Source organism: Phragmites australis, chromosome 14 (genome assembly GCF_958298935.1).
Source record: "Phragmites australis chromosome 14, lpPhrAust1.1, whole genome shotgun sequence".
In the NCBI taxonomy this organism is placed as follows: Eukaryota; Viridiplantae; Streptophyta; class Magnoliopsida; order Poales; family Poaceae; genus Phragmites; species Phragmites australis.
Window position 1 is genome coordinate 6,339,347 of NC_084934.1, and position 19,277 is coordinate 6,358,623.

General features: G+C 49.3%; 3 protein-coding genes across 3 annotated transcripts; all 3 read left to right on the plus strand.

The window, feature by feature from the left end:
* The first annotated feature begins 210 nt into the window (after positions 1–210).
* LOC133891361 (plasma membrane ATPase 1-like) lies at positions 211–6,020 on the plus strand. Its single transcript, XM_062332073.1, has 21 exons — positions 211–377; positions 1,014–1,133; positions 1,220–1,318; positions 1,422–1,559; positions 1,640–1,774; positions 1,871–2,050; positions 2,140–2,346; positions 2,440–2,559; positions 2,645–2,764; positions 2,853–2,975; positions 3,055–3,159; positions 3,247–3,391; positions 3,689–3,853; positions 3,970–4,208; positions 4,292–4,324; positions 4,435–4,516; positions 4,637–4,797; positions 4,906–5,091; positions 5,173–5,355; positions 5,448–5,626; positions 5,721–6,020. The coding sequence occupies exons 1-21, from the start codon at positions 324–326 to the stop codon at positions 5,815–5,817; spliced, it is 2,871 nt and encodes a 956-aa protein (XP_062188057.1). The 5' UTR covers positions 211–323; the 3' UTR covers positions 5,818–6,020.
* Positions 6,021–6,417: 397 nt separating this feature from the next.
* LOC133891362 (pentatricopeptide repeat-containing protein At1g59720, chloroplastic/mitochondrial) lies at positions 6,418–8,402 on the plus strand. Its single transcript, XM_062332074.1, has one exon. It carries the CDS (start codon positions 6,525–6,527, stop codon positions 8,184–8,186), a length of 1,662 nt encoding a protein of 553 aa, XP_062188058.1. The 5' UTR covers positions 6,418–6,524; the 3' UTR covers positions 8,187–8,402.
* Positions 8,403–10,352: 1,950 nt separating this feature from the next.
* Positions 10,353–13,201, plus strand: LOC133891118 (uncharacterized). Its single transcript, XM_062331835.1, has 3 exons — positions 10,353–11,266; positions 11,353–11,638; positions 12,868–13,201. Exons 1-3 carry the CDS (start codon positions 10,568–10,570, stop codon positions 12,885–12,887), a joined length of 1,005 nt encoding a protein of 334 aa, XP_062187819.1. The 5' UTR covers positions 10,353–10,567; the 3' UTR covers positions 12,888–13,201.
* Positions 13,202–19,277: the final 6,076 nt, after the last annotated feature.

Below are 19,277 nucleotides of genomic sequence, written 5' to 3' on the forward strand. Positions count from 1 at the left end.
TTTTCGGAAAAACAGAAACAGAAAAGGCAAACAAACATGCCGTAGAATAAGAGGGACGGAAGGGAGGCGGACACACCCGCCGCTACAGAGTTGAGTGACACGCCGGATGCGCACCGCACCCGAGTACAGTCCAGCGCAGTCCCCACCCTCAAATGCGCACCGCATCCCACGCTCATGGCGCTCCCGTTTCTTGCTATAATAGGCGTGCCGCCGCGCGAGCCTGCGTTGTTGTGGTGGTAGTGGTAGTAGCAGGCCAGCCAAGCCAGCCGCACTGCGAAATACAGAACCGCTCTCTGGGTTTCTCCTACGGAGAGGAGGGAAAGATGGACGACAAGGCGTCCAATCTGGACGCCGTCCTCAAGGAAGCCGTCGATCTCGTACGCTCCTCCTCCTCCTGCCCAAAGAACTCTCTTCTTCTCGCGTCGGTTCTTGTTTCTTTTTTTCTTTTCTTTTCCCCTTTGCGGGTTTTGTTGGGTTTCTGGGGGTGGATTTGGACCGTTTGGTGATGCTCTGCTCAGTTCGTCTTTGCGGCGTTGCTTTTCTGGTGGCAGCTCCCCTCGTTTCTTGGATTTTTGGTGTGCTTTTTTTTTTTTGGGTGGAGTGGGGTTTGTTGCCTGGTGTTGTATTAGTGCTCTCGCCGTTCATGTTCTTGCTCGATCTCGGTGGGATCTCTTGATCTCCGAGCGTCGCGTGGTTTGCTTCCGGACCCTCGTCGATTTGGTCCTTGGATTGCCTCGCCTCGTGCTCCATTTTGCCGCGGTTACGCTTGTGTTCTTCTTGCCAGTTACGTTTCTTTCTTTTTCGGCCCACTTTTTGTAGCTTTTAATCCGCACGTTCTCCTTTTCCGCCCAATCCGCGCCGGCTTCCCTCGTTTGCACGAAGCAATTGTTGTTTCCCCAACGCGGTTTCTCCCAAAAAAGTTGGAGGATTCTTTTTCTTGCCTCTCCCCCTGATCCCTGTGCCGTGCCGTGCCGTGCCGTGCCGCGGTGTGATGGTTTCTTGCGTCCTTGCAGGAGAACATACCACTCGAGGAGGTGTTCGAGAACCTCCGATGCAACCGCGAGGGCCTCTCTTCCGCCCAGGCCGAGCAGCGCCTCGCCATCTTCGGGCCCAACAAGCTGGAGGAGAAGCAGGTAAAGGAATCCGCGTCCCTGGCTTATGCGTTTCTGTTAGTCTCACACATCAGTGTGAAGTTTACATGATGGATGTATGTGAGCAGGAGAGCAAGTTCCTCAAGTTCCTGGGGTTCATGTGGAATCCGCTGTCCTGGGTCATGGAGGCGGCCGCCATCATGGCCATCGCGCTCGCCAATGGAGGAGTAAGTGTTGATTTTGTTGACGACATGTGAACATGGCATGTGTGGATTGCTGTGGAGACGGTGGGTTCAGATGAGTTCATGTGTTTTGCTTTTTTTTTTGAAGGGGAAGCCGCCGGACTGGCAGGACTTTGTGGGGATCATCACGCTGCTCATCATCAACTCCACCATCAGCTTCATCGAGGAGAACAATGCCGGCAATGCGGCCGCTGCTCTCATGGCCCGCCTCGCCCCCAAAGCCAAGGTATTGATAGGATCTTGTTTTCTGTGCCGTTGCGGTGCTGTTGTTGTCTAGCATTACTGATTTTGGTTTTTCTGATGAAGGTTCTTAGAAATGGCCGGTGGAACGAGGAGGAATCAGCTATCCTTGTGCCAGGAGACATCATCAGTGTAAAGCTTGGGGACATCATCCCAGCAGATGCTCGTCTCCTTGAGGGTGATCCGCTTAAGATTGATCAGGTCATTACTAATTACAGTTGCTCCTCTTATGTTGATTGGATTGATCCTAAAAGCTTGAGCTTCTGAGTTCTGACTTTTGAAGTTGCTCTTGTGCAGTCTGCACTCACTGGTGAGTCTCTGCCCGTGACCAAAGGCCCTGGTGATGGAGTATACTCTGGCTCCACGTGCAAACAGGGTGAAATCGAGGCTGTTGTCATTGCCACCGGTGTGCACACATTCTTTGGCAAGGCAGCGCATCTTGTCGATTCAACAAACCAAGTTGGCCATTTCCAGAAGGCAAGCTTCTAGTCCCTGTTTAAGTACTTGCTTACTTTCTTGATTAATAAATTTATGATAATGATAGGAACCTGCTGTTTGCTATCCAGGTTCTGACCTCCATTGGGAATTTCTGCATCATTTCAATTGCTTTGGGTATGGCCGTGGAAATTGTTGTCATGTACGCCATCCAACACAGGGCTTACCGACCAGGAATTGACAATCTTTTGGTGCTTCTGATTGGAGGAATTCCAATTGCCATGCCCACTGTCCTTTCTGTGACTATGGCAATCGGGTCGCACCGCTTGGCTCAGCAGGTATCCACTTGTACAATCAGTAATAGATTGATCTTTATTGCTCAGGTGATCTATTATAGTAGTTGGATGTTAAAGTATTGCATATTGCTGTAGGGAGCAATTACAAAGAGGATGACAGCAATTGAGGAAATGGCTGGCATGGATGTTCTTTGCAGTGACAAGACAGGGACACTAACCTTGAACAAGTTGACTGTGGACAAGAATCTTGTAGAGGTAGGCCTTTGGTATTAGTAGTTCATTATCCTTGCTGTTTATGGATCATTTCAATTACTTTTAACATGATTCTTAATCGGATCAGGTTTTCCAAAGAGGTATTGACCAGGATACTGTAATATTAATGGCTGCCAGAGCTTCACGTACAGAAAATCAGGATGCCATAGATGCCACAATAGTTGGTATGCTTGCTGATCCAAAGGAGGTAAATCAGATTATTTTCTTTTTCTGTTTCAGATGTACACCCATTATTCTATATTCCTTTTTCTTACATTGATTGTTTGAACAAAAAGGCTCGTGCTGGTATTCAAGAGATCCATTTTCTGCCATTCAATCCAACTGACAAAAGAACTGCTTTAACCTACCTCGACCATGAGGGTAAAATGCATCGTGTTAGCAAGGGAGCACCAGAGCAGGTATTAATCGCTTTAGCACTTATTGGGAACTCTTTATTTGTGACTATGATTTTACTTATTAATTATGGATGTTCAACAGATCCTTCATCTTGCACACAACAAGTCTGATATCGAGAGAAGGGTCAGAGCTGTGATTGACAAATTCGCCGAGCGTGGCCTGCGATCACTTGGTGTGGCTTACCAGGTTTGAGATCCTATGGCCTTGCAAGATTTCAATAGTGCCACACTGTAACTTAATTTCTTTTATACTTGACTGACAACACTCATACAGGAAGTGCCGGACGGTAGGAAAGAAAGCCCTGGAGGACCATGGCAGTTCATCGGACTCTTGCCACTTTTTGACCCCCCTCGGCATGATAGTGCAGAGACAATCAGGAGGGCTCTGAATCTTGGTGTCAATGTCAAGATGATTACAGGTTAGGCATATTATTGTTCTCCACCTTTTATTCTGTCGATTCCTCAAAATGTAGACATATGTCCTCCAATTTCTTGCTAGCTTGTTGATAGTAATGTGTCTGCAGATTGGACTAGTGCTTATGAAGAGCTATGTCATAATGTTGATTCAATTTCTTAGTCTCTAGTTGTTTCAACTGGGCTAGGAAATATCAAGTAAACTATTAGAAGACCATCTATGCTAAATTGGAAGATACATTTAGCAAATTCGAGTGCGATATGGTTGCATAAGCTTAGAAACTTTCTCCTAATGTTTTCAGGTGATCAACTTGCTATTGGGAAGGAGACAGCACGTCGTTTGGGAATGGGTACTAATATGTACCCATCATCTGCTTTACTCGGACAGAATAAGGATGAATCAATTGCTTCTTTGCCAGTTGATGAATTGATTGAGAAGGCTGATGGCTTTGCTGGGGTCTTTCCAGGTACAGTTTTGTTGGAGATATCTTCTTTAGAGTACTCATGTTTCACAGGATTAATGATTCCTCAGCATCTGTTTGCATTAATTATGTGTAGTCTATGTTAAACTGTCTCTTAACAGAGCACAAGTATGAGATCGTGAAACGCTTGCAAGCAAGAAAGCATATATGTGGTATGACTGGGGATGGTGTAAATGATGCTCCAGCTTTGAAAAAAGCTGATATTGGCATTGCAGTGGATGACTCGACTGATGCTGCTCGGAGTGCTTCAGACATTGTCCTAACGGAACCAGGCCTTAGCGTGATTATTAGTGCTGTGCTTACTAGTCGAGCAATTTTCCAACGCATGAAGAATTACACCGTAAGTCATTTCTGTAGTTCCTTTTCAGTTTTCAAGTTCTTCATTCTTTGTGCAGTATTTTCAAAGTTCATTTGTGCTTGCAGATATACGCCGTATCAATTACCATCCGTATTGTGGTATGTCTTTGTTCCTTTTATGTTCAATTGTTTACTAAATTATGTATTGCTTGTTTATAGATTATTTGAAAAGGTAATTCACTTCATCTCTACACAATCCGTTGTAACAGCTTGGCTTTATGCTTCTTGCGCTGATATGGAGGTTTGACTTCCCACCATTTATGGTCCTGATCATTGCCATCCTCAATGATGGTAAGCCTCCTTTTAGCTAATTCATGATGAGAGTAAAATTTTCAGTTGATCAATCTCTTTTCTTGCTCATATTCACATGTGTTTGAAGTATAAGAACTTCTGCTTTTTTGACATTTATAGGTACCATTATGACTATTTCAAAGGACAGAGTAAAGCCATCTCCACAACCTGATAGTTGGAAGTTATCTGAGATTTTTGCAACTGGGATCGTTCTTGGTGGCTATTTAGCCATGATGACTGTGATTTTCTTCTGGGCAGCATACAAGACTGACTTCTTCCCGGTATGGGCCAGTAGTTTCTTAAGCATACTTGTAGTTGTAGTTCTCTGTGATTTAGGTCATAAGTGTATTAATATTTTGTGATCCTTGGCATGGTTTGTTAATTCTCAGCGAGTGTTCCACGTTGAAAGCCTTGAGAAAACCGCCCAGGATGATTTTCAGAAGCTTGCCTCTGCTGTCTACCTTCAAGTTAGCACAGTTAGTCAGGCCCTTATCTTTGTGACACGGTCTCGCAGCTGGTCATTTGTGGAGCGTCCTGGGTTCTTGCTGGTCTTTGCTTTCTTGGTGGCACAGCTGGTATGTTATCTCAATCCAATTCACGTCTAACTGCTTTAATTTTGTATTCCTGCTCACATTGTTTTGTCTTGTTGTTTGCAGATTGCTACTCTAATTGCTGTATATGCCGACTGGGGATTTGCTGCGATCAAGGGCATTGGATGGGGCTGGGCTGGTGTCATCTGGCTTTACAACATTGTCTTTTACTTCCCACTGGATATCATCAAGTTCCTCATTCGTTATGCACTGAGCGGGAGAGCATGGGATCTCGTCCTTGAACAAAGGGTAAGAACACGCTTCGAACACCTCCTTGTCATCTAACATTCAGTTACCTTTCACTTGTGTGTACTCATCTTTGTTTGCTGCTGGACATACAGATCGCGTTCACAAGGAAGAAGGATTTTGGGAGAGAGGAAAGGGAGCTCAGGTGGGCGCATGCCCAGAGGACACTCCATGGGCTTCAGGCACCAGAGGCATCCATCTTCGAAAACAAGACCACCTTTAACGAACTCAATCAGCTTGCAGAAGAGGCCCGCAGGAGAGCCGAGATGGCGAGGTACGCACAATGGCAGAACTTTTCAAGATCCTCCTAGCCCCGCTGTAGTTCCTCCTCCAGCATTTGTACTGAACCGACATCTCGAAATTTGCAGGTTGAGGGAGCTGAACACCCTGAAGGGAAAGATGGAGTCGGTGGTGAGGCAGAAGGGTTTGGACATGGAGACCATCCAGCAGTCCTACACCGTGTGATTTGATTATAGAGGCTTGTTCCCATATGTACTAGGCAGCAATAAGAAATCCATGATTGCGAGGATATATTGCTGACTGTCGGTGCGGTGCTGATCGCCAGTCTCACTCCTATATGTCGACCGTTAGCCACCCCCGGCAGATTGGCTGCATTGAGATGTACTCCTTAGCACTTACTAGATGATATAGCACATTTTTGCTTGTTATTTAGCTCGCTCTATGACCTTGTTTACCTGATGCTAGTATTCCGGAATCTGGAAGAATTGGTAAGGTAGACATGGGCAGCATCAATGGCCTCACATGCCTGAGAAAGGGGTGACGAAGCTCATGGTGTGAGGCTGCATTGGTTGCGGCAATGGAGAGAATCTGTGAATTCTTGGCATGTGGGGTGATGTCTAGTGATCCACATGGCTCTGCCGCGGAGCAGGCGGCGTGTCGCTTGAATCAGATGGTCAGCGCACTGTCGGTGCCGGGCAGGAAGAGAAGAGAGAGCGCGAGAAGGCAGGCTTGGGCCTTGGAGCCCATGGAGCGATGTGGCAGATCGCTCGGCCCGAGTTGCCAACGCCGGAGTGCGGCACGGGGAGAACAGTAGAACACATCCAAATCCGCCATCGAGACAAGGCGCGCGCTCCCGTGTCGTCCACACAAACCCACCCCCACCGTATCCTCTCCCCTCCGCGCACCATGAGCGCCTCACCTCCACTACCGCCATGCCCTCGCTCGCCGCGTCCACCTCCTCCCTCCCCACCATCCCACCGCGGGGCACCGCCCGCTCCTCCGTCAACCTCCTCCGCTCCCTCGCGCGCTCCCGCCGCGCGGACCTGTCCCACCGCGCGCTCCTCCTCTTCCGCTCGCTCCATGCCTCCTCGTCCCCGCCGCCGCCCCACTTCTCCCTCCCCGCGGCGCTCTCCGCGGCCGCCTTCCTCGGGGCCCTGCCCGAGGGGCGCCAGCTCCACGCGCTCGCCGCCAAGCTGGCTCTCGCCCCCGCCCACACCGTCGTCGCTAACTCTCTCGTCCACCACTACGCCTCCTGCGGCCTCCCCGCCGACGCCATCGCCCTGTTCCGCCGCATCCCGGACCGGTCCCTCGTTTCCTGGAACACCGCCATCGACGCGCTCGCCGGGAATGGGGACCACCTGGGCGCGCTCGACCTGTTCAGGGAGATGCAGCGTGACCGGGCCGACCTCGCGCCCGACGCCTACACCGTGCAGAGCGTGCTCGGCGCCTGCGCGGGCGCCGGCGCGCTTTCTCTCGGCGTCTACGCGCACGCCATGCTACTCCGGGAGCTCGGGGCCGCGGGAGACGGTGGCACCGAATGCGGCGCTTCGGCGGTGTCCCGCGACGTGCTGATCAACAACTCTCTCGTCGACCTGTACGGCAAGTGCGGGGCGGTGGAGCTCGCACGGCAGGTGTTCGACCGGATGCCCGCCCGGGACCTCGCGTCCTGGAACGCCATGATCCTCGCGCTGGCCAACCACGGCCACGTCCGCGAGTCGCTGGAGCTGTTCGATCTGATGACGCAAACGGAGAACGTCGTGCCGAACGCGATCACGTTCGTCGCCGTGCTGAGCGCGTGCAACCATGGCGGGCTGGTGGACGAAGGGAGGAGGTACTTCGCTGCAATGACGGGTGAGTACGGGATCAGGCCGAGGATCGAGCACTACGGGTGCATGGTGGACATCCTTGCACGGGCGGGGTTCATCGAGGAGGCCCTTCGCGTCGTGGCTGGGATGAATTGCCGCCCCGACTCCATCATCTGGAGGAGCCTGCTCGACGCGTGCTGCAAGAAGAATGCTGGGTTGGAGCTCAGTGAGGCCATGGCCAAGCTGGCGCTTGATGTCCCTGACGACGCTGTGAGCGGTGTCTATGTCCTGCTGTCAAGGGTCTACGCGTCAGCGCAGCGGTGGAATGATGTAGGCATGATTCGGCGGTTGATGAGCGAAGAGGGTTTCAAGAAGGAGCCAGGGTTCAGCTCCATTGAAATGGACGGCTCGGTACATCAGTTTGTCGCCGGTGACACATCGCATCCTCAGTCGGAAGACATATATGAGAAGCTGGATGAGATTCAACAGAGGCTCACATCTGCTGGATACAAGCCAGACTTGTCAGAGGCGCCCATGGTCGCTGGCATTGACCGCACCAAGGGTGCCGCCCTTCGTTTACACAGCGAACGGCTAGCCATATCGTTTGGCTTACTCAACGCGACACCTGGGGCTCCCATTCGGATTCTGAAGAACCTTAGAGTCTGCAAAGACTGCCACACGATCAGCAAGCTCATATCGAGGCTATATGACGTTGAAATCATCGTGAGGGATCGGATTCGGTTTCATCATTTCAAGGATGGGTCATGTTCTTGCAAAGATTACTGGTGATTCTTGAGCCATGAGCTGTGATATGCTATCCAGAGAGATCTTGCTGATGCATCCAAGGCGAGGTGAACTGGAATGTCTATCAATGCTGGCAATACAATGTCCGTCAACTCGTGCAGGGCAAAAGCCCAGCACTTCTAAATCCCTTGTAACTTTGTAAGGTAGATGGAGTTTGCATCAGTTTATACCACAGAAGCTCATTTGAGCATTTTTCTTCAATCTAACATGCAACATGGAGTCAACGCGTTGCAACATATTTTCTATGGTTGATGCAACATTATTTTATCAGCTGTTGCAACTTCGACAACAAAATGAAGTATCATGACCAGTTTCCTCCTGTAGTGGGTCACTCTTGATTAACATCCACTGTGTGCACAATAATCGGAATCCTCACCTAACGCACACCGTCAGACCACACGACGGCAGCCAACATGAACTCGTTCGCCACCGGCAGCGCGCTAGAGACCGTCACGGTAAATGACATCTTCTGAAGCAGCCTGCTGAACGCTAGCCTCCTTGGTGCGACGATGATTGTAATGAACTGCCCTAAGCTGACGATCTTAGTGACGTACACGGACCATGGCGCTCCGACGTTGGCGCGGGAAGTGGACGGTAAAGTTCTTACTCGGCGCCATCGTCGGGTAGTTGAGGTCGCGGGCGGTGCCCTCCGGGTGCCGGCTGGGGCCTTGGAGTCGGTGATGACCCAGAGCCGTGTGGAGTTGTACCCGGAGCTGCTGTCGACATAGGCCAAGATTTCGTCCAACAGGTCCTGAGTTATCTGTAAGGGAATGGGTAGGCTACGCTAGCATAAAATGAAAATTTTCTACCGCGTTCAATCAGAAATCCATGCTAGTATGAGATCATGGAACGTAACCACTAGACGCGTAGCACAACGGAAGAAGAGTTGTAGTAGACCGATCCAACGTCGTGCGTGTCAACACAGAGGTAAAAGCTTTCCGACCAGATCCGAGCAGGTGCGTCGCGCTCCTCGACCAGTTTTGAGTAGTAGTGTCAAGTTTTCGACCAGCTCCGAGCAGATGCGTCGAGTCTTTGACCAGCTCCAAGCTCGACCAGCTCCGTGCAGCGTGTCACAACCTGCGATCAGCTCCGAGTAGCACGCAAAGAGGAAGTAGTCGATCTCGTCGATAATGAAGAGGAAGAGCGACCACGAAGAGGAAGCAATCGATCTCGTCCTAACATCTTTTGTCACCGATCAACACCGCGACAACAGCAGCAGTGCTTCTACGGTATTCACATGTACGAGAATAGAATGTTGTATGCTGGTGTGCTAGTACTGTGCCCAACTAGGGTTTTGTAGGGAGGTCGGGAGGAGGTAATGGCTAGGGTTTTTGGGTGGTAGAATCATAACGCCCACGACCCCTGCCTCCTCTTATATATAGCATGCTAATAGGTCTTCTATGCTGGTGGCCTATTATAACTCTAATCCCTCATGGATCAGAATCCAATAGAGTCTACGTATGAATCTAATTCGAATTGATGATTCCTCTATGGCATATCACTAATAATCTCCCACTTGCACTAGAGACAAATCATGCAAGTAACTCAATATTTCAACACGTTAAGTGTGTGACCCATTAGGTTCACATGTGAATGGCCATGACCCAAAAACCCTTTCAGAACCATAAGTCAATAGTGACACCTAGCAAGATATATTAACTTGTTTCAGAACCACAAGTCAATACATAAAGATCGTATCGGCAGAACCTTGATATACACATACACCAATCTCTTTACCTCACGATATCAGTTAAGCTAAGGTAATAACTCAACCATTCACTCGTTCTTGTAGTTGATTACTATCTCGCGATCAACTATCGAGATTGCTATTCTTTGAACACTTCATTTCTCTGAAATTTTCACGCTCGACGCTGGAGCCTTCAGATTTGTGATGATATTCGTGTTCTTTCTGTTCCTAAAAAACAATTTGTGACTGCCCGACTCAGAATACACAAGATACATCACGAATTTTCTTGAGAAACAGATATAGGACGAATCACATCATAAATCTGGACGCTCGGTGAACATTAATTTCAGACAAATCAGGCGTTTGACGAATAGCAATCTCGCTAATGATATGCAAATCAGCTAACGAATATTATTGCATAACCAGACCGCAAACGATGAAGCGTACGTCCCCAGCATCCAACCGTCACCACTCAAAACTCCCGCGAGCTACGCGCGCGTGTCCCGTCCCAGAATAGCTGCCCCGCCCACGCCCACGCTCACCACCGGCATCCGGCAGCCGATCCCCACCTCTCGCCAGAGCACCAACAAGAAACTACGCCGCGGCGCGCGCGCGTTGAGGCTAGGCGACGTGACGCGGGGGAGGAGAGGAGGGGGCACCGCCGCTGCGCCGGGCGCCGATGGAGCTGTTCGAGCGCGCCAAGACAGTGCGGCTGCGGAGCCACCATGACAAGTACCTGTACGCGGACGAGGACGAGACGCACGTGAACCAGGACCGGAACGCGTCGTCCCCGAACGCGCGGTGGCTCGTGGAGCCCGTGCCGCACTCCCCCGGCGTGCTCCGCCTCCGAAGCCGCTACGGCCGCTACCTCGCCGCCTCCAACGAGCCCTTCCTCCTCGGCGTCACCGGCCGCAAGGTGCTCCAGACGTTTCCCCACCGCCTCGACTCCTCCGTCGAGTGGGTCCCCGTCCGGGAGGGGGGGGCCCACGCGCACGCGGTGCGCCTCCGCACACGCTACGGCAACTTCCTCCGCGCCAACGCCGGGCTCCCGCCGTGGCGCAACTCCGTCACCCACGACGTCCCGCACCGCCACGCCGGGTGGGTGCTCTGGGACGTCGAGATTGTCCAGGTCCTCCCGCCCCCAGGACCCGACTCTGCCGCCTCTGACGCCGCCGCCGCCTCCGTCTCCCCGCCGCCGTCTTACAAACCGCCCTCTCGCTCTCCCTCGCCATCTCCGTCTCCCCTGCCCACGTCGGCGCTGAGGCCGCCTCCGCCGCCGCATCACCGTCCGGAGAACTCGGCTCCATTCAGAGCGCAGCCCCCGCCGCCGCCACCGGGCTACATCGGGCCCCCCGCGCCCGGCCTGGCCAGGCTCGAGGTCCGTACGCTCACACTCGCCTCCTGTTCGACGAATTGATCAACCAAACGCAGATTGCTCAAGGATGCTTATGTTTGTCTTCGCAGTCGACGGACTCCTTCTCGGTGCCGCTGCACAAGGTGGAGGGGCGGTTGATCCACTACCACATTGGGGATGACAATGGGAATGTGAGCGACGATGAAGGACACTCGTTCACGTTCAACGGGACGAGCCTGGGGGAGCTGCTGGAGAGGCTGAAGGAGGAGACGGGGCTCGAGGATGTGATCATCTGCTCAAGGAGCCCGATCAACGGGAAGCTCATTCCGCTCCGCCTGCAGCTGCCGCCTGACAACGTTGCGATGCATATCGTTCTTGTGCAGGAGTCGTCAAAAGGTGCACTTTCTTCGTCAACGACTGATGTCTGCAGCATTTGATTCTCATTTCACACCCTTTTTTGTATGAACTGAGAACACCCTTACCTAATGACATGATATCACGAAACTTGACGTTAGCTGTTATTGAATACTGATGCTGCATTGAGAGCCTTCGATTCCTGTGATATAGGCATTATTTATTTATTTTCTCTTTCCACATTAGCTTTTCTTTTCTGAAAAAAAAGACGAACCATTTGATATTAGGTTATCAATAACTGATGCGATCAACTTCCTAAACAAATTAGTTGTGGAATGGAGCTGAAGTAGTGCCTATGATCATAAGTCAATTTTTACATACGAAACAACACCCGAAAACATCAGCTTAGTAAATTGGAGTAGCTGCAAAACAATATGCATTACTCAATTTTAGTAGATAATAGTCTTGATCATTAGCAATAAATATTTCTGTGTTTTTAGATTTTCAGTTCGTGTTATTTGAAGGCTGAGATGCCCTCCTGCTGGTTCAGTTGGTGTTATTTGAGTGTGGAGGATATAGTAAAAAAAAAAAATACTAAGAAGAGGGCCTAAACGGGTTCGAACTGGTGACCTCTTGATCTGCAGTCAAAAGCACTACCACTGAGCTATGCATCTTTCTTTAAAACATTAATTAGTAAACAAGTAGAAAATGCCTGTTCCTCTCACCTGAAGACGCTACTAAAGGATCGACAGGCTACTCGCTTAGTGTTGAACATCAGAAGATAACAATTGACGTTCCTTCTACCACTCAATCGTTATGATTTTTTGGGCTGAACAAATCTGGAAATATAGGGCCTACAATTAACTAAGCAGATATTTAGTCTGCATAACAAGGTGATCCTCATTCGTGTGCAAACAAGAAAGAAAAATTGACCCTTACACGCTCATGATTTATCTTAGATTCATATGATCTTATCCTGGTTAATGAATGTCGGCAAAATGGAAGCTACCTAAAATGTCTAGATGAAACTAGCATTGATGAATTTAATAGTAATCGTGGAGGGTTAACAATAGTTCTGTCTGTGTTGAATGGTGTGCACATATGTATAGTGGATTTTTAATCACGGTGATGACTTTTACCCCAATCTTAAGTGAAAGGGAACGTGCGTAATATTATATTTATGTGAATCTCCGTAATTTCTTTTTGGTGAATGCAAGAATAATTTTGCTTCTTACCCTCTAATAGAGTTTTTCAACCATTGTGACTTCCAGTGGCAAAAACTTTTCTATGACCTTCTGGTTCACAAATTTGAAGATGGTGGCAGTGGCGGGGCTTGAATTAAATGCAGCATTGTGCATCTCTTGTGTATATATTTGTAATATCTGATTGTACCAATTCCACTGACTAACATAAGTTACTGTTATTCTTTCACCTCCCATGGTTCTCATAAGTATTTGCATTATCTATGTATATGTGCCATCTCATTCTCAAGAGTCGGAGTGATCTTTGTAGCTGAAGACCCTTTGAAATTTCCTATACCATATATTAATCCATTTGTTAACTCTATAGTTTCCCCACTGTACGGTGGTTGTGCGCATCTTCAGATGCAGTGGCTCGGATATTACTATTCCATTGCTACAAAGATTAGCTCTCCTTTACACATGAATACACCACAATAGCGTCGGGATTCTATCTTACAGCACGGCGTGGCCCAGGACCAAGCCAACGGGTCAGAGTTGTGCCCAACAATCATGGGCGTTTGTTGGGCCAACTGTTGTCCTAAAATTTGGGGTGACAGTTGGCACAGAAATCATTTCCAACATTCAAACAAAGTGAACAAAGTACAAAAGCCAAATGTCTTCCACACTTAGTAACAGATAACTAGAGGGAATATGGCATATACCATGCAAATTGGTCATCTACAAATGCATTAAGCATTCCATAAAATTCACAACTGAACAAAGTACAAAAGCCATATTTATTTCACGCCAATTACAGTTTCACACTTATTAACATATAACTAGAGGGTGTATGGCATATACCATGCAAAGTGGTCACCTACAAATGCATTAAGCATTTATATATGAATATCATAAACAAAACCAAATAGCAGACATCAGAGTATTGTTTTACATACCCCTGAAATGTCTAGTGAGAAATCAAGTGGGTATGTACCTTGGTTTATATGCGATGAGTCATTGACAAAGATTGAGTTGAGCTGAATTTGGTTTGCATGCGCATGTGTATGTATTACAATGCATGATTATGATTTTGACTAACCGGAGATGGAGATAAATGGAGTTGGAGAAACTTGCGTGCTTACCTTATGATGTGTAGGTGATGGATACAACTTGGTGGGCTACGGCGAGATGATCAGGGCTAAGCGGAGTGCTTGGTGCCGGACGATCAAGGAGGCTGGGTAGAGTCAAGGGTGATCCTAGCTGTACACGTGGACAGCAAGCAAAACTTGAGAATGTGGATGAAAACGACGTGTTGACAAAGTCAAGCGAAATAGATAACGGTGCAAGTGACAAGGCGGCCTGAGGGATCGGGAGCAGAAGAGACTTGCCAGTGGTCGAGATCGTAAGATAGAGTACACACGCCATCATCAGGAAGGTTACTTGGGATGCAAAGAAATCTAGGTTACTTGGGATGCAAGAAAGCTATGTTACTTGGGATGCAAGCGATTTAGAAAACTTAGGGTGCAAGGAATCTAGAAAACTTGGGATGCAAGAAAGCTCCCAAAGACTATAAAATATGAGGGGAGAGCTATGAGAGCATCCTTGAGTCATCCATTTGAGAGTTGAGTTGTAGGGTTTTAGAAGAGAAAGAGAGAAATGCTTAGCCTATTGTTTAGGTGAGAGCTGTGTATCCAAGGCCACTTTGTAATCAGTCAAAAATAGGATGTTCTTCTGCAATTAATGAATATTGTGTTGCATCTTACCCGTGTGTTCATCTCCTTCTAGTTTCCCTCTCTTGGCCCCCTTGCATAATTGCAAGTTCTTCAGTATTGTTGTGATTTTCATATTTGTTGGAGAGTTGAATTTTCCGATCGTGTTGAATTTATTCTTCTTGTTCCTAGAGGGATAAGAATCATCTATAAGTTGGTCTTGAACCATTCCTTATCTCTAGATCCATCAACTTGCAGAGTTTCTTCACCCGGTGTCTAGTTATTTGAATTTGAGTGTTTTCTCATCGAGTTGCAAGTTTTTGTATGGAATCTAGGTTTAGATCCATCTATTGGAGCTATGTTCTTTTCGGAGATGTTCGATGTGATTTATTCTTGTTTCTCTGGGTTTCTTGCTTCTGTTTTTTTATTTGAGGTGTGTTGGGTGAAAGATTAGGATAGGCCATTCAAGAATTTGGTGAGACTCCTATTAACCCCCCTCTAGTCACCTTTCTCGGTCCTATAATTGGTATCAGAGCCATGTTTGATCACTAATTGGCCTTAGCCGGCTTTGTGATCCATAGGCGACAATGGAGAGAAATGGAAAAAATATCGTTCTTTGAGGGTCATGATTATTTTGTATTGGAAAATGTGCATGGAGGCTTATCTCTTAAGCCAAGGAAGTGATATATGGGAACTTGTTGATTCCAACTATGAAATTCATATTGCTCGTACTTCTCAGACCCAAACTGATCAATATGAGGCCAAAAACAAGGTTAGGAATATATTGTTCACCAGTCTAAGTCATAGCGAGTTTGATAGGGTTCAACACCTTCGCACTGCTAGAGAGATTTGATCCACATTTAGTGTTTTTCATGAGGGCACAAACCAGATTAAGGTTAGGCATCAGAGCACTTACAATCAGGAGTATCAGATGTCTATGCAGGGTCCTGAAAAATCTTTAAATGTCATGTTTGCATGGTTCGATGGGATTGTGAGCAATCTTAGAGCCACCGGGGTTTTTCCTTATTCTGATCATGAGAGGGTGATCAAGCTTCTCTATGCTCTTGACCATAGCATTTGGGAGGTGAAGATCTGTAGCATTGAGGAGTCATCTAGCTACAATACCCTGACTTATGATAGGCTATTTAGCAAGCTTAAGTCCACAGAGATAGATAATGTTGTTAGGATAGGTCTAGGAAATCTCATGTCCCAGAACATGGCGTTGGTTCCAGGATCTAGTAGTTGCAATCAAGAGGGAGGTGGTTTTTCTTGTGCTAACTCTTCACTTGGTGGTTTTGCTTTATCTTCGTTGGTCTCTATTACAGAAGAGCAGGTGGATGGACTTGATAATGAAGATCTGACATTGATCGTGAAGAAATTTACCTGCTTCTACAACAAGTGTCGAAACCAGAGGAGAGGTGGTCCTCATGCTTGCTATGAGTGTGGTGACACCACTCATTTCAAAGTGGACGACCCCAAGCTCAAGAAGAAAGGATACCACAACCATGACTATGGCAAGCACCTGAAGAATAAGAAGCCTTTCTACAAGAACCATGATAAGATAGCAAAGAAGGTGGCCAAAGCAGCTTCACAAGCCTTCATGGTGGCGGTCAACGACATCGACACTTCCTCAAATGAGGATGAGAGTTCAAAAGAGGAGGAGAAACCCGTGAAGAACAAGAAGGATAACAAGGACTTCACCGGCCTATGCTTGATGGCGGGTGAGAACGACGACCTCGATCCTGATTCACATGAGGTACATGCATCTTATGATTAGCTTTCTATTGAATTAGATCGTTTAACTCATGCGTTGATTAGTCAAGATAGGTTGGTTCGTAGTGCACCTAGAGAGGTTAAGGAACTCAAGTCTAAGCTAGAGTGTTCGGTGTCTGAGCTTGAGTTGCTTAGGTCTAGGGCTAAGGATGAGGAAGAAGAGTGTGAAAGTTGTGTTGTAGTCATGACTGAGCTTGCCGAGCTTCAGAATTTGCATGCTTAAGTTGCAGTTAGCTTGAGACTGCTAAGAAGAAGCTTCTTGAGGAGTCTAGACCCACTCTTTTAGGTGCTTGCAAAAATTACCCTTTGCTCGCAATGGATGTTGAAATGAAAGTCAACTGCATTAAAGAGTTAGAGTCTAGATTGGAGAGTGATGGGTGTTCTAAGGATGTATAGCCGAATTGTTCCATCTACATCATCTTTAAGGACAAACCAGTTGGGTAAGAGAGCAGGTTTAAAAGCTTATGGCTGAAAATGAGTACCTCTTTTCTCTTGTGGAGAAGTGCTCAGAAGGCAAGGGCAAAATGGATTTGATTTTGGCAAAGGCCAAGATGTGTGCGGATAAGACATGATTAGCTCTAGGTTTGGGTTTTGAGAGAGTGGCTTACAACAGGCTTGGCAAGACTGTATTAAACACATCCAGTACTGTCGGAGGATTAACTCCAGTCGCAGGGATCCCGAGAGACCCCTTTTTAGAGATTCGGCCGGGGGGATGATCCTGAGTATGTTCATCGGAGAAATAAATAGGAATGGATGCAACGACCGGTGGTGGGGGTGACCTAGTGCAGAAAGAAGTAAATGCACCAGAATTTAGACAGGTTCGGGCCGCACGGAGGCGTAATACCCTATTCCTGTATGGATTCTATAACTGTCCTGAGGAAATCCCTCAAGGATGTTGCTAGTTACAATGAGGGGTTTCTATCCTAGAGCTAGGGCTCCTTGTTCTTCGGCTTGATCGTAGTGTCTCCTCTCCGCTGTGCCTTGCTGAGTTCTTGGCTATGCTTGTATGTTCTCTCCTGGATCCTCTCTCTCAGCTCCTTGTTTTTCTTTTCGTCTCTCTTTCTCCATCTGTCTCCCTGTGCCACCGGCCTCTTCGAATATATGCCAGCAGCGGTATGCTTCGCACGGGCGGCGCGAACTCCGAGGCACCTTAAATGGAAAGGGCGTCATCATTTCTTCTGGGCGAAGTGACCGGGGTTGGAAAAAGCGTCCCACGCCCGGTCACCCATCGCCATAAATGCTTAGGTAACGGACACTGTGGGGTGGGCCCACCGGGCAGTCGCAGAGCGGCCCGGCGTGCCCGCCCTGTCTTGTTCCCTGACATCGCAGCGTGGCAGACGGAATGCCTCGGCCCTTCCGACGTTGTCCTGAGACGGGCCGAATAGCACGGGACGGGACCTGTGCAATTAATGCCCCCATGCCTCTCTGCCAAAACGGGGCAGGAACCGACGGTAAGCGCAGCGGGAGCAGTTGGAGATGACAGGCCATGTCTGCTCTTTAAATGCGGCCTCCGGCCTTTGACTGGCTGACACCTCATCGGTGGGCCCCTCGGGGGCCTCTGCCAGGGGCTTTTTGGGTCGTCGGGGTACCGAGTGCTCGGGGGCACTGTTTACCACCCCGAGCACTCTCTCCCGAGAACGCTCCTTCTTGTCTTCGGGGAACCGAGTGCTCGGGGGTACTGTTCACCTCCCCGAGCACTCTCTCTCGAGCACTTTGGTACGGATCTTCGGGGAACCGAGTGCTCGGGGGCTGCCGCACGCAGCCCCGAGCACTCTCTCCCGGAACTTAGCTCTCCTGGTCGTCGGGGAACCAGGGTGCTCGGGGGTGGCCATACACCCTCCCAAGCACCTTCTTCTCGGTACTTAGTCTTCGTGGATCATCGGGGAACTGGGGTACTCGGGGGCCACTGACTGTGGCCCCGAGCGCCTTCTCCCGGGACTTGCTCTTCTTACCTCGCGGGAGGGACTCTTCGGGATGACGCCATGTGGCGCATGGCTAGCCTGGCCTTGGGATTCGGGGACCCCTGGTTCCAGATACACCGACAGCAGCCCCCGGGCCCATTGGCAGGCGATGGCCTAGAGACTGTGGATGGGCCCTTCGTCGCTAACGAGGCCGAAGCCGGCACCGACGCCACGTGGCGGGTTTTCAGATGGTGGTCCCTCCGGTCCGGACCTTTGGTATGGCCCGACGGGGAGCCGAACGGACGCACGTCCAAACGACTCTCAAGGCGTGTGACAACGGGACGGGCGGCGCGCGTGGCAATTGCGTAAGTCGAGGAAAGTACGCCTGGTAATCTGCATGGCATGGGGGATTCGCCTGACGGTTGTGTTGATCGAGAAAACCGTCCTGCCGAGCGCGCCGTGGCAGGCGACATTTGAATTCCCCCTGGGGTATAAAAGGAGGAGGGGAGCGGACCGCCCCCCTCTTTACGCTATCCCGCGATCAAGCTCTTGCCCTCTTCGCGCTCCTGAGCCCTAGACTTTCCTTAGGCGATCAGAGCGCTTTCCTTTCTCCTCCGTCCAGATTATCCCCCGCCCCGACGAAATGCCAAGAGCAGGAGGAAGCCGCTGCGACAGGACTCCCGACGGTGTGCTGCCGGAGTCCTGCCTGGTGAACGAGGAGGTGGTGGAGAAGATCCGGAAGTTGCTGGTCCCCGAAGGCCAGCAGGGGGCCGTGGTGGTGACGCCAGCGAGCTTCCCGCCGGCGACCAGCCGCCTAGGACACATCGTCCTCTTCACCTCCTTTGTAGCAACCGGCTTCATGCGGGAGGCGCCGCCGACCCCAGCCCCGAGGAGCAGCAGCGAAAGCTCCGGCTCCGACTAAGCCTTTTTTGTAGTAGCTTTTTCTTCTTCTTTTCTTTTTGACTTGATGTAAATATGGGAGTGACCCCGCAGAATAGCTGTCCTTTTTTGTGAATATAATGGAAGCCTTTTCTTTGGGATCGCAACTCCAGTATTCTTCTGAGTGCTTGATGAAGTTTCTGCCGTTTTTCACTTGATGTTCCGAGGAGTACTCAGT